The sequence below is a fragment of the Nematostella vectensis genome, chromosome 8, assembly GCF_932526225.1.
Source record: "Nematostella vectensis chromosome 8, jaNemVect1.1, whole genome shotgun sequence".
In the NCBI taxonomy this organism is placed as follows: domain Eukaryota; kingdom Metazoa; phylum Cnidaria; class Anthozoa; order Actiniaria; family Edwardsiidae; genus Nematostella; species Nematostella vectensis.
The window spans coordinates 1,999,693-2,014,977 of record NC_064041.1 but is presented as its reverse complement, the minus strand read 5'-3'; the positions used below and the strand labels follow the sequence as shown (position 1 = coordinate 2,014,977).

The 15,285-nt window shown below is 41.2% G+C and overlaps 2 protein-coding genes across 4 annotated transcripts in view; one reads left to right on the top strand and one right to left on the bottom strand.

Annotated features, from left to right (window-relative positions):
* Positions 1-9,679, bottom strand: part of LOC5501970 (laminin-like protein epi-1) — a 35,652-nt gene extending 25,973 nt beyond the window's left edge. The window contains exons 1-6 of the mRNA XM_048730973.1: positions 8,899-9,679; positions 7,386-7,628; positions 6,858-6,963; positions 6,408-6,575; positions 5,050-5,214; positions 307-419 (exon numbers count right to left, since the gene is read on the bottom strand). Of these exons, the coding sequence (XP_048586930.1) occupies positions 307-419; positions 5,050-5,214; positions 6,408-6,575; positions 6,858-6,963; positions 7,386-7,628; positions 8,899-9,450 (1,347 nt within the window). The 5' untranslated portion in view covers positions 9,451-9,679. The remainder of the gene's footprint in view (positions 1-306; positions 420-5,049; positions 5,215-6,407; positions 6,576-6,857; positions 6,964-7,385; positions 7,629-8,898) is intronic.
* A 1,830-nt stretch (positions 9,680-11,509) lies between these two features.
* LOC5501973 overlaps positions 11,510-15,285 on the top strand; it is a 29,869-nt gene continuing 26,093 nt past the window's right edge. For 2 of the 3 annotated variants that reach the window (XM_048730976.1, XM_048730974.1), the window contains exon 1: positions 11,510-11,655. In XM_048730976.1, the coding sequence (XP_048586933.1) occupies positions 11,618-11,655 (38 nt within the window). In that variant the 5' untranslated portion in view covers positions 11,510-11,617. Of the gene's footprint in view, positions 11,656-13,142; positions 13,299-15,285 lie in introns of those variants that run through there. The other variant, XM_048730975.1, reaches the window with a different exon arrangement.

Below are 15,285 nucleotides of genomic sequence, written 5' to 3'. Positions count from 1 at the left end.
ACGCGCTGTGTAACCGCCGCCACCTGGTAAATAAGTAACTCGACCACCTCGACCCCCAGCGGTGGTTTTTTTCTTTTCCATTTACTATCTGCCATTTACATCTACTCATTTACCAGGTGGCAGCGGTTACACATCGCGTCGTTTGAAAGGTCGCAAGCGCGTAGGAACAGAGCTTGTTGTAGGAGCGAAACCAAGGCAAATTCATCCAGTCAAAGTAGGAATACGTGCTTATTCAACACAAGACATTAGAATTAATTTCGGAGTCGAATTATCCTATAGCTTTTCTTCCTTCGAGTTTTTGCTCACCTTGCAAGTGTCACAAGTCCTCCCCGTCACAGCTTGTTTACACGGACACTGCCCGTCCAGCTTGCGACACACGTCAGAGGCGTTCACAGTGCCAGCACCATGACAACCACATTCTGAAATAGCGCACAATGTTAATCAAGGACAATAACAACAAGGCCATTCACGCCATTTTATGCTCATGCATAATGCGAGGTTTCAAATACTGTTTAAATAAATAAATTAATTTAAATTTAAATAAATTATCAAGCTTTTGATGGTTATCTTGATATTTTCTTGCAAATAAACCAGGGGCGAATACAGGGGGTGGATTTGGTGGGTAGCCACCCCCTCTTTTGAGTAAAAAAAATTGAAAAGTCACTTTGTATGAAGAAAATAAATGTCTGAGGGACGGGGGGTAGTGTCCATGTGCCTCAGCCTGCTTGACTTTGCTGATGTAACAAATCCAATTCAGCGTGAAGTATTGTTTAGATATATGTACATATATGACCTACTGTACCAAGAACCACTGGATCAGTTATAAGCCATCTATCCGGCCATTATCCACCCGCCATTTCGAAATCCTGGATCCGTCCCGGTAAACCGTTGAGTTTTCAAATTTAGACGATAATAAAGTATTGCTCGATTAACATTCTTTAAGCTACTGTAGTGAAGTGAAACGTGACATGTGTTACTTTGGTGTAGTATTTATGTACGTTAAGAACCTAGAACATTACGTGTTGGGCTGCCTGTGTTATGTTTATTGTTGTACAGCGGTTTTACCCCATAGAATCTCTAGGGGCAGCCATCTTGCTTAGTTTTCGGTTTAGTTTTACAAGCTGTAGATTTATGTTGATTAAAGCCTCAGTTTAGAGGCATACCTTCTACTACAATTTAATCAACATATTTTCTGAAGTCCCATGGATAAAGTACTGCGTCCTGAACGCCTAGAAACCGATCCAAATAGCAGCACGGCCCAGAAGGAATGGCTCCATTGGAAAAGGACCTTCGAGAATTTCGTACAAGTTCTACCTCAGACGGGCCTGGACAAGTTGACCGTTTTAACTAACTTTGTTTCTCCAACACTCTTCCAACACATCGAAGATTGTACGGAATACGATGCAGCAATTGAGGCGCTACAAGCCCTTTATGTTAGACCACGGAATGAGATCTTCGCTCGCCATCTACTTGCAACGAGACGCCAGCAACCATCGGAAAGCTTAGATGAGTACTTGCAAGCTCTGAAAACACTGAGTAAGGACTGTGATTTTAAGAGTGTAACCGCAGCGCAGTACAGCGAAGAGAGCATACGGGATGCGTTTATTACAGGTCTGCAATCCAACACAATCAGGCAACGATTGTTGGAGAACAAAACACTTGATCTAAAGACCATGTTTGACCAGGCTCGAGCTCTGGAGTCAGCTATGAGGAGTTCAGAATCATATGGAGCACCACAGATACCTATAAATGCAGCACTACCTTGTAACAGCACCTCATTGTCAGCAGAACAGCCTGACGAGTCTACTGTGGCTACAATGAAACCCGATAAAGCTACTTGCTTTTTCTGTGGAAACAAGAAACACCCTCGACCGAAGTGTCCTGCCCTGGAGGCTATTTGCAACAAGTGTCAAAAGAAAGGCCATTTTGCTAAAGTTTGTAAAGGAAAGGCGGTTCCAAAAGAAAGAGTTTCGGCAGCAACTTGGTCCCCGATACTCGCCACATTGACAGCTAACCCACCAAAATCCCTCTCTAAATCATGTGGTGTCGTCAATATCCAAGGATTGCAAGTCAAGGCCCTGTTTGACAGTGGGAGTAGTGAAAGCTATATCCATCCCAGTCTAGTAGAGCAAGCAAGTCTGACAGTCCAGCCCTCATCTAGTACCGTATCCATGGCAACCTCCTCGACAGGCGCCATCAAGGTTAGTGGTACTTGCACAGTTGATCTTACCTACCAAGGACGGAGATATGAAGGCCTCAAGTTTTCTGTACTCCCTGGGCTATGTGCAGACCTCATATTAGGAGTAGACTTTCAGTCAAAGCACGAAAGTGTCATCTTCCAGTACAAGGGCTCCGAACCGCCCCTCTCCGTCTGTAGCTTCAGCACTCTGAATGTAGACCCGCCTGAGCCATTTGCAAACCTGACAGCAGACTGTCATCCTATTGCCACAAAGTCACGCCGCTACAGCCAAGAAGATTCCACGTTCATTGATGAAGAAGTTAAGAGGCTGCTTAATGAAGGAATCATTGAGCCCAGTCGCTCTCCATGGCGAGCACAAGTTGTAGTAACCAAGGATGAGAATCACAAGAAGAGGCTAGTAATTGATTACTCACAGACCATCAACAGGTTTACCCTCCTCGACGCATTCCCATTACCACGAATAACCGACTTGGTTAACCAGATCGCCCAGTACAAAGTCTTCAGCGCTATTGATCTACGCAGTGCTTATCATCAGATCCCTCTCAAAGATGAGGATAAACCGTACACAGCATTCGAAGCTAGAGGTAACCTGTATCAGTTTAGCCGACTCCCATTCGGCGTCACCAACGGGGTGGCCTGCTTCCAGAGAGAGATGACTAAGTTTGTGGAAGAGAACAATCTCAAGGCGGTCTTCCCTTATCTCGACAACATCACAATCTGTGGGAAAGACCAAGAAGAGCATGATTCCAACCTTCAGAGTTTCCTTAAAGCTGCTAAGCGCAAGAACATCTGCTATAACAACGACAAGAGCATCTTCTCCACCAGGCGTCTTCCTATCCTTGGATATGTGGTTGAGGAAGGGAATATCAGTCCAGACCCAGAACGTCTACGCCCTTTGCGAGAGCTACCCGTTCCAAGTGACTCAAAGTCTCTGAACAGATGCCTCGGATTGTTTTCCTACTACTCACAATGGATACCCGCATACTCGGATCGAATCAAGCCAATAACCTCCTGCAAGGTTTTTCCATTACCCGAGCCCGCTGTCGCGGCCTTTGAGAGTATCAAGAAGACGGTGGAGGAAGCTTTTGTTAGTGCAATCGATGAAAGCATTCCATTTGAAGTTGAGACGGATGCTTCAGAGGTGGCATTAGCTGCCACTCTCAGCCAAAATGGGAGGCCAGTTGCATTCTTCTCAAGAGCCTTACAGGGCAGCGAGCTCAAGCACGCCTCAGTTGAGAAAGAGGCACAAGCGATTGTAGAAGCTGTCCGACACTGGAGGCACTTCCTAACAGGGAGGCACTTCACTCTTAAAACAGACCAGAAATCAGTATCTTACATGTTTGACCAGTGCCACAAAGGGAAGATCAAGAATGATAAGATCATGCGGTGGAAGATCGAACTCTCCTGCTATAGTTTCGATATCATTTACCGTCCTGGTAAAGAGAACATTCCACCCGACACTCTGTCCAGAGCTACTTGCGCCACGTTGAGTGAAGATCCTCTCTACCGGCTCCACGAGTCACTCTGTCATCCAGGGGTCACCCGACTCAACCACTTCGTACGCACCAAGAACCTCCCTTATTCCCTTGAGGAGATCAAGAGCATGACAAGTAAGTGTCCAGTTTGTTGTGAATGCAAACCACAGTTTCATCAACCTCCCAAAGTTCCTGTCATTAAGGCTACTAAACCTTTCGAGAGGATAAACATTGATTTCAAGGGCCCCTTGCCAAGTAACAATGGCAACAAGTTCTTCCTCAATGTGGTTGATGAATATTCAAGATTCCCTTTTGTCTTCCCTTGTCCTGATGTGTCTACACCAACAGAGATCAAGTGTCTTACCTCCTTGTTTACGATGTTCGGTATGCCAGCCTATGTACATTCGGACAGGGGCTCCTCCTTGATCAGCCAGGAACTGCGAGACTTCCTGAATGAAAAAGGGGTAGCCACAAGCAGGACAACTGCTTACAATCCCGAAGGCAATGGGCAAGTGGAGAGGTATAATGGAGTGGTATGGAAGGCAATTTCAGCATCCCTGAAGTCTAAGAATCTGCCAGTAAAGCGCTGGCAAGAAGTCCTCCCTGATGTTCTACACTCCATTCGTTCTCTGTTGTGCACGGCTACCAATGAGACACCCCATGAGCGATTCTTCGATTTTCCCAGGCGATCCTCTTCCGGATCTTCCATCCCAACATGGATGAGTGAGCCTGGACCGGTCCTACTCAAGCGTCACGTCCGTGCAAGCAAGACAGATCCGTTAGTTGATGAGGTGGAATTGCTTCAGGCGAATCCTCACTACGCCCATGTGCGCTATCCAGACGGCCGAGAAACAACAGTCTCTACCAAGCATCTTGCCCCCAAAGGTGAAGTACCAACAATGTACCCACTCCCTCAAGTTAAGCCTACTGTTCCAGGTGAGCATCACCCTGCTACTGGTAGTTCCCCACCTTCCTCGAAGATAGAAGTGGAGATAGGTGTGGGCGAAGAAGTGCCGCAGGTCAGTACAGGTCTTGATGGGCAGCCTCCCTTGCGACGTTCGGAGAGGACCCGACGTCCAGTGGACAGACTTAACCTCTAACAGAGGGGTGAATGTAGTATTTATGTACGTTAAGAACCTAGAACATTACGTGTTGGGCTGCCTGTGTTATGTTTATTGTTGTACAGCGGTTTTACCCCATAGAATCTCTAGGGGCAGCCATCTTGCTTAGTTTTCGGTTTAGTTTTACAAGCTGTAGATTTATGTTGATTAAAGCCTCAGTTTAGAGGCATACCTTCTACTACATTTGGTAACCCTGATAAGTGATAGGTGCACATTACCTTGGCAATCTTGATAAGTGATAGAAGTGTGTTACCTTGGCAACCCTGAGGACTTGTGTTACTAATGTTCCACATGGTGTCTTTACATGTGTCGCACGCCCGGCCCTGGACATTTGGCTTGCAGTCGCACTCTCCGGTCACAGCATTACATTCCGTGTTGTTGGGCATGTTCCGTACTCCAGTCAGGGTACACGCACAATCTATGAAAACAGCCAATCTACACAGCACACGAGTTAGATTCAGAGGGGGGAGGTTAGAACCAGAGTAGGGGGCCTGAATAAGACTGTATGGGTGACCATCATTTTTTTTTGCGAGTTGAGATCTAAGGTAGAGTACAATTTCTACAATACTTGCGCGTAATCTCTCTTTCTGATTAATTGTTAGCTATGGTAAATCAGAGGACATATCACGGGATTCGTCGTTCACACAATCCTTGCAGGTTCATTGATTCAAATTCGAGAAATTTGGTTCTCAACCTTTTCTAGTCAATGTATTTTCCATTTTTACAAAAGGAAACTAAGAGTAATTTAGACTGTAGGGTTTTGAAGCTAAAGTTTTCAATTTTCGAGCACGTACTAGAAAACACGCCATTTCAAACAGAAAACAAATTTCCCAGTTTTGGGTGGTATGTACTCTTATTCACCACGATATTCTTTTACACCACGATATTCGTCACCTAATGATCAAAATTTACTGCGGAACCACTGTGCGCTATGCGCCTCGTGACTCCACAACATTTTGGCCATGTGGTGATGAATATTGTGGTGTATAAGAGTACATACCACGGAAAACTATGGTAAATTTTTATACACCTTTTTCAACTTGTTCGAGATATTGATGAGTATGTGATTAGTGCAAATAAATTCAGGATGCTGATACTTTAAGTGGCGAGGGGCAACAAAGGACATATCTTAAGTTACAAACAAAGCTCGCACTCATGATTGTTAACAGCATGTGTACTCAAGTCTTTGCCAACTCCAGGGGCGGATACAGGGGGGTGGATTCGGTGAATATCCATCCCCCTTTTTGAGTAAAAAAAATTGAAAAGTCACTTTGCTTGAAGAAAATCAATGTCTGGGGGACGGGGGGTAGTGTCCATGTGCCTTCGCCTGCTTGCCTTTGCTGGCGCGACAAATCCAATTCAGTGTGAAGTATTTTAAGATCTATGTAGTGACCTACCAAGGACACTGGTTTAGTTATAATCCGTCTATCAGGCCATCATCCACCCCCATTTTAAAATCCTGGATCCACCCCTGAACTCAAGTAATGCATTTGATCATGTCTGATGATTTTTAATCATTGCAACACACCTTTTTTATGTTTTCCCGAGTAGGCCTAAACCCTTTGGTTTGATTGATAATGCTATTGATAAACATGATATGGTTCGTCTTACCTAAGCAAGTATTGGTGTGGTTCAGTGGGGTGTCTGGGTTTCTGTAGAACTCTGGCTTGCACTGCTCACACTTATCCCCCATGGTGTTATCTGTGCAGTTCAGGCACACACCATACCCTTTACTGGAGTGGTATTCACAGCTGGCTGAATGGTTATTACATCCACAATCTAGACAGAGTATAAATATGGTGAAACAATTCTGTAGGGTAGTGTAAAAAAGCAGTCTGCCAAAAAGGGAAAATAAGTTTGTCCCAAAGTCTGGAGGACGATTTCTGAAACATCCATATACAAGTATCTTATAGTTAATACTATCTTACTGTATAAAATTATAACTGCTATATCCCATAGGTGTCTGAGCCTCCCTGTTATCTTCCTTGCTATTGCTAATAGTTTTTTTTCAATTCACAGTGTAACCATCAATAACAAAATAATACTATATTTTAACTTTACCTTCACATGCCCTTTGAGGTGCATATGGCTTGTTGTTGAACAGTGGCAAGCATTTCTCACAATTATTTCCAGCAGTATTCTTTTCACAGACACAAACAGAAGGGTCCTTGAATAAGAAAAGTATGATTCACATCACATGTCACCAGTAGATTTTTCTACCAGGGCCAGAAACAGGTATAAAAAGTTGGTTTAAATAATAAACCAATAATAATAATAACCCAAATAAATAACCCAAATAACCAATAAATAATAACCCAAACCCATTTTTTTTTTAAACGTCATTCCATGCCATCATCACCATCATCACATTCCATACTGTCATCATCATCATTGCATTCCATACTGTCATCATCATCATTGCATTCCATACTGTCATCATCATCATTGCATTCAATACTGTCATCATCATCATTGCATTCCATACCATCATCACCATCATCGCATTCCAAACCATCATCACCATCATCGCATTCCATACCATCATCACCATTATCGCATTCTATACCATCATCACCAATATCGCATTACCTTGGTGTCACAAGTATCTGCTTGTCCATTACAGAAGCAAGCTGCCAGGATATCAATGTTCTGTATGGAGAAGTAGAATGACTTCTTCAAGGTGTCACTGCTGGTGGGAGGATCATAGCCCGGTGGGGTCACATACTTGTCCAGGACAACACGAAAGTTGGTCATTAGAAACTTTAGTTGAACATTATGATCGACACGGATTTTAGCTGCAATCACTGTATCCTGCATAGGCATGTGATTTACCTGAAAAAAAAAATGATTATAACTATGTATACACAGGCTACTGAACTAATAATGTTTAGTAGGTTAATCTATAGCCATTTTATGGTTTGAGTAATCCTACAGCTAGTAACAAGACCTGAAAACTCAGGTTTTATCATCTTTCCATAATTATCCTCTATCCGTAAAAAATAAAGACATTAAATTAAAGACAACTAAAAATGTTATTGCACTAAGAACAGGATTATAAAGGCTAGCATGACAATGTATTCGTTTTGATTATTACCGAGTCTGTTAATCATTAAAAGAACATTAAAAAATTTAGGAGTTTTTATTGCAAGTTGAGATAATTCTACATACTGTACAGTGATAAAAAAGTATTTAACTTTTCACTAATAAATTTTCATTTGTATCCCTTACATTTGAACACACATCTCAGATCCACAGACTTTAACCTGAGTTTCAGGTTAGTGTGTTTTTTTTCTATGAGAAATACAAGACTTATTCTTATCTAAAAAAAAAACATTTTATTCTTTGAAATTTGAATAACTGGAATTAAAATGAAGTAAAACTTTTACAAAACTTTTAAATGCTAGTATTAAAGCATCATTAAATCATAAAGTTATCCTTTATATACACACAAGAGGCTTTTGTGGCAAGGAATAATAAACAAAGGGTGATTTTAGTTTACCAGCTAAGAATAAATGATGCATTTATTCATGCAAAAATGCCAAAATCAAAACCAAAAAATAAAATATACTAAATGTATTATAGATAAGTTACCAAGAACAATCTAGATTTAGAATTATACACACTAATTAAAGCTGTCACTTGCAAGGATAATTATTTATGTCAGCCCCTCAGATAACTTTAACTATAGAAATGACATCATCTGAAAATCAATAACATTCCAGAGCAGGAAATTATACTGATTATCCAATCACATTTAGCTGCTAAGTTTTACCTAAAAATGTTTTACAGATATAACCAAAGTCTTACACAGATATAAGAAAAGCAAGACAATTGTTTATATTGCAACAATAAAAATCATAACTTGTTTTTTGCTGGGATATACATACGCAAATAGTTATCATGCAATATTTTGTAAACTTTTGAAAGACCAGACGTAAAATAGTATAGACAAGCAATTTTTTTGCGCATCACTATCCATACGTTATTCTTTTTTTATAATATGAAAGAAAACTTTTACCAGAAAACTATTTTGCAACTGGGAACCTATTTTTCAGTCGGAAAACCATTTCGCAGTAAAGTGGCGTTCTTTGTGTATACTTACACGTTGGTCGCTACTGAGGGGGTTTATCTTGAAACATTCGGTTAGCGAAGCATTCCTTCTGTTATACTGGGTCTCCGTCATATTATAATATGCCTGGCAATCCGAAGAATAGAACCCAATAACATCGTACGAGAAACCAAAATCCTTCGACTTCGATAGGTACATAGCCGCAGGGACCTCGTATTCGAACAACAACATTGCTTGCATGAATATATAAACTGCGCCGAAATTAAAATCGATAAAAACTGGTTGGTCCACATTTCTAGATTTCCAAAATGTTTTTAGATCGAAAGCATCGTTCACGTGGCTAACTGGGTGACTCGTGTTAGGGTTACTTGCATCGCAAACTTTGGAGCAGTCCGAACCACTTTGTGCGATGCAGTATTCCTCTCTTGGAGTTCCACAAGTAGAGTTCGTGGTTGCGTTATAAAATCCAGTAATCTCAGTATTGCGAGGGAAACAATCTCCCGAAGAACAGCCATCTTGGCCTGAAGCATATCTAAAAGTCCACAAGTAAAAGAGTAAAATACTCCAACTCCAACTAGACGCCATATTTGTTCAGTAGCAGACAGCTGATTTCTCGAGTTTAGCCGATAAATCCTTGGGTAACACAGCACATCAGCCAGCCATTAGGTAATCTGCGGCTTTTTTCGTGTACCTAAAGTAACTAAGGGCTAATGCGACTCAGTTCCTTGGTGATTTACGGCAACTATTCGTCTTTTGCCTGTTAGAATTTTCAAACTGTCAGACACTTGCATTTACTAAGTGACTTTACAATGATGCCTCCGGAATGACAGTTCAGTTGGGAGAATTTACATCTTTTTAAAACCACACAACCTTTCAAATGTCCCATAACCACCAAAAAAAAATTGAGAACAAAGTAAACATACACATTGATTTATACTATAAGTGTTCATTCCAGTTGAGGGATCGTTTTCATTATTTTTTTAAGGGAATAACTTCTGTTGTTGTAACTTTATGATCAAGTTTAAATTCTCTCTACACGGGGCAATTTCAAGACGCCCCCGAAGCGTCCATAGATACTGCAAGCAATTAATTGAATGTCAGCCAGACGAAAAAAACCTTGGACCGCTCCAAGTGTACCTAGATATCTATCTAAAACCGAGAAACTACGAAACCATCGCCGTGCATTACATGCAAGCTTTCTTTTACATGTCTTAGATCAGGGAGTGTTGAAATGGTGTGAGCTCAATGATTACAATTAAATTTAACGGATTTTTCGCTTAAAAAAGGATTACGTCATAAATGTCACAGAGAGAGGCTTATTATAAAGAACAATAGATCGATATATTAGTTACATAAAGCCTTTGGTAATGTCTAACTTGTGTAGAATTATCGCTGTTTTTCGGAGTGCGGTCTTGGGGGTTATTTTTGGCACACAGTCAAACCGCACTTTACTGGTTGCTCGGAATAGAATGAGTGCTTCTAAGTACTTTTATAATATTCAATTCAAGAAAAGTACCTTTTTATTTACTTTGCGCGCTTTCCCAAGAGCAGCAACAAACTTAGGCTGCCAAAAACTTTTATTCTGGTTCTTATTATTCAACAGTATAAAATGTGTTTTTATTTTTATTTCAGTTCAAATTCTTGTGGTTGCCAGAACTTGCGATGACCTTGCATTACAAGCAAACGATGTCCCAATGTTCTGCGTAGGGAACTCGTTCAATACGTGTGGACTTCGAAGCCGAGAGTCTCAGAGAAGTCTCAAATACCAGAGTAGAAAGGACGTGCTCGTATGCTCGAATGCTCACCTTTAAAATGGGTTCGGTGTCTTTTATAAAGTAACGGAGGGTGGTTTTATTGTTCGCAAGTGATGGTCCATGAAAGAACTCACAAGAACAGTTATATGGAAACTGCTACTGTACTGTCACTGTTTTATTTTAAAAACAATTTTGCAGGAGCCGCTTTATAACTTGCCAAGTATTCAGGGTTTGTCCGTATTGTTTGATTAACTTTTATGCGATTTTTGTTCGTTATCTTTACTCCCTAGCTCGTCCTATCTCGAAGTGATTAGTCTAGGGGGGTGGGTTGGGGGTACGGGGTTCTTCCCTCTCCCCCCTGGCTACGTCAGGGACACGCGATGTTGTTTTTTCCATGAAAGGGCCCCTCTATACAACATATGCACTTTATGGGGTATACACAGATAGGTTTTCACGATTACGGTGTATTAGCCAGTTTAAATCTGTTATTGCAGCGAAATACAAACGGAATCGATAATGTTTACTAGTATGACTCCAGTTTGTGAAGTGCTAATGGCAGAAATAAGCCACATATCTGTCGATCTAGTTGCTGAATTTGGGTCGTGTACATCCTTTTTGTCGACATTGGTACAATTATAGGGGACTTGCGCTAAGAGATCACGTGACAACTGTTTGAGTGGCAAAAGATCGACAAAATAACAAAAAAAGAGGGTTTAGTTTCATTTAAATATTCTTTTTCGTCGTTCTCTGGGTGTGACATGCGCAGTAGGTTCTCTGGTTGTGACATGCGCAGTAGCCATTCCTGTGGTTATATTGGTTGGAGTTTGCCACGCAGGGAGCTCACGTGATCTCTAAGCGCCAGTCCCCTGTTTGGCGGTCAACCTCTGAACAAGTCGCCGGTTTAAGGTTGCGAAAGTACAATATTTTAGGGAAAGATTAACTGCTGGATAGAGTCCGGGTGCTTGCTTGTTGGGCGCTTCATATAGAACCACTGTTATATGCTTTGTTTCTACATTGGACAATTCTCCGAGTTCAGGTATTACAATTATATTATTATAATTAGGTAGATTGAACTCAAATGGCCTATTAAGTTCTAGTCGTATGCTACCTGACTCGATACGACATGTCTTGGCCCTGAACAAGACCTTACACCTATAGCTACCTATTTTCAAATGAATGTGAAATCCCGAGTTTCCAAAGTTGTCTTGTGAAATAGGCTAGTACTTGGTGGATGTCATAAGCAAGCGCGTACACAGGGGGGAGGGGTGCGCAGGGTGCGCGTGCAACCCCCCCCCCCCCCCCTTGGCGGCCCAAAAGTGGTTCGTTTCTTTTTAAGGAATATTAAAATACTATGCTTCTTCCATATGATACCTATGACTGTGCACCCCTCCCCCCCCCCCCCCCCCCCCCCCTCTCAGCCATTCTTGGCACGCGCCTGTAAAGCAATCTTATATTATAGACACGGGACCACACGGGACCACACGGGACCACACGGGGCCACACGGGACCACACGGGACCACACGGGACCACACGGGACCACAGGAGACCACAGAAGGCGATTGCTTAGCTGTAAGGCTAATCGCTTTTTTCTAGATATTTTGTATTTATCGATATCGGTGCGTGGAAGTTTGGCAACGGGGCGACTTGTTAGATATCAAATGGTCGGTTCGCTGGCATGAAAATGAAAAGAAAATGCAATCTAATTTAATTGTAATAAAACAGTTTAATCCTTTAAACCTCGAGCTTTCAAAGAAGCAGTTCGAGTTCAAGCTTATTGCCATGGCTGTAATTATATCTATATTCATCGTTGTTTCGCGACCTCGGCGAATTCAAAATCCTCGTCTTGTTTGGGAATAGCGCGTAGTCAATCAATTGTTGCTTTTTTATCTTAATACTACATCTAATACTGGGTTTTATTTTATCAGCCATATATAATTTCCGTCTTACTCCTACCGCAGTGTCGTAGTAGAGAAAGAAAAGATTAAACCACTTACCGTAGTACCATAGTATCTATGTAGAGAAAGAGAAAAGAACATTTTGGATCAAACCCCTACCGAGTAGTGAAGTATCGTAGTAGAGAAAGACAGAAAAAAAACGAACAATAGATGAAACCCCTACGTAAACGCTGGGAAAAAAGGCCTATATATTTGTATGAAATTAATAGTAAAATGACGCTGAAGCCTACATTAGGTGTGCTTATTAGTTATGTATTTTTTTTTTTATCTTTATTAGCTTCGTCACAATTGGCAGGGTACCCGCAACAGCATGGCCATTTACTGCGAACCCTTTAAAAACTACAAAACTAGTTACAAGTTAATAGGAGATCTCTTTTGTTGTGGCTTGACTATTACCTTTGCTGCTGCATGATATTTTGAAAACCACTCTAGGACCCGGGGCTTTCTGGGTAATTTTAAATATGGCGTCTAGATGCCATATTGAAAATTACCCAGAAGATCCTGGGGACAAGGTTGTGGCAAACGACACGTATTCGAAGCGATAAAACCCATCATGATTGGCTAGTTTTAATTGAGTTAGACAATTATTCATGACCCTAACAATCAAGTTTTTGCTCCATGTGCACGGAAAGTAAAAGCCGTCCACTTAGCTTAACTTGACAGTCCATGCTCAAGACGGCATAACGGTCTTTCCAACTTTCCTGCTACATGATTTGAGAACGGGTAAGCAAGTTTAAACAGTATTTTGGCGGGTGGTGGCTTTTGTTGTTATTGCTTTGGTTGGTTGCTTGCTGCTAATATATCTACTTGTCACATTATATATGTAACGCACTCGTACGGCCCCCGAATAGTCCCCCGAAATTTCGATGTGCTCGCAGTTTTCGGCTGATCTTAGCATGCTCGCGCAATTATTTTTCGCCGTGCTCGCATTGTATTTTTCGATGTGCTCGCTGCTCGATTTATTCAACAACTAAATATGGCCGGTCTCGCATATAAAAACAGGGTGCTCGCAAGTACTCGCCAAAGACCATCCGGGTGCCCTACTCTTAGCTGTCACTTTCTGGATCTTACGAAAGTTCTTTGGCGAGCACTTAAAAGCATGCCAGGGAAATACTGCGATCTCCTTAAAACTGCGAGCAGTCCATAATCAAGAAGTCGATCAAGCAAGCAGTTGAATGCGCAAGCACGAGATGGGGCATTACCTATTTTGCCCGCAAACCGATCTGTTTGATAGCCATTCGGGAGTCCTTAGATTGAGGTGATGCCCATTTATGAGATGGGGTATATGTGGTGATTTTGCAACGCTGTATTTAGATTGGTTTATTATAACACTGAACATTTGTATAAGGCTATCTATACTCATTCAATAAACATGAGCCGGTTGACTGAACATACACATTTGGCTAAAATAATTTGACTGGGTAGAATTTCAAACTTTGTATACGGTCGCACGGGGCAAGGCATTTTTTCTGAACGTTAAGACCATTTTGTATTTCCAAGCAATGCTTTTAATCATCCATAAATAGATAAAGACATTCTCCTAAATTTTGATAATTTCGACCGTCTTTTTTTTGTATTCAAATTGATTACCTGATCGTAAAGATGTTTTTCATTGTTTTTATCCTATTCACAGAAGGCAACATGTATTTACTAAAATAGTTCTTTGAAACGGGAAACGTTTAATGCAGGCAAATTCATTCAGTAATCGGCAAAGGCATAGATTTCAAACACAAGATTCAATAGGATTTGGCGCCTCTCTAATAAGAAATGGGCCGCTTTTTGAAAACACAGGGATACATAAAGACGATTTTGCGTAAGGCATGAGAAATCTGGATAAAAGATAAATAAAAATGCCATTGGATTTTGTAAAAGTTAGATAACTTAGGCCGTATGTTTTTTATTGTCATTTTACAATTCAACGCTTCATACCGTCCTAAACACTGTCCAGTGAACTAAACAGAGCATGCATTCTTATGAAGTAGTTCCCGTAACCACACATCTGTAAGAGAATTGCCGCACACAGTAGCTTGTCTTAAAACGTGAATTAACACCCTTAACTCATCCTCGGAAACCCAGGTTTTTTCACATGGACTGAACTGCAAACCTCATATGACGTGAGGGTGAAGCGCCTCTTCTGTTGATAGCTACACAAATTTTGTCTTTGTATCAAACCACAGGCTTCCCATCCGCGTCAGTGAAGGATTTCTAAGGCATACGAATTCACGCAAAGAAACATCCATTAGTTATATCCTCAATGCTCTAATTCATGAAATAAGCTTAGTTGGGTTGTAAATGTATTCGAGCAGGCTGGTTGCTGGTTCACAGTAGCGTTTATTGTAAGGACAATCTTCTAATAATTTGGTAAAAGCTGTTTATGTTTTTAGGCGCACTGTGACAGCTAAATGTCAAATCATTTGACATAGATGAAACCTGATTGGTTGTAAGGAAATCCGATAAAATGATGTAAGCCTTGATTGGCCCACTTTTTCCGGGCAGTGGAATGGTTTCCTCTGTGATGAAAACTTTCTACAACTCGACACAACTAGAACATGAAGCGATTTCCCGTATAAAGTTAGCGGACAATTAAGATTTTGGAAGAAACACCCGAAAAAGTTTACCGGGTGACGTTCAGGGTTTCTTAGTTTATTGGCGTTTCAAGAAACGACTATATGGAAACACAAGTAGTTCACTATTTTCCAATAAAAAAAAA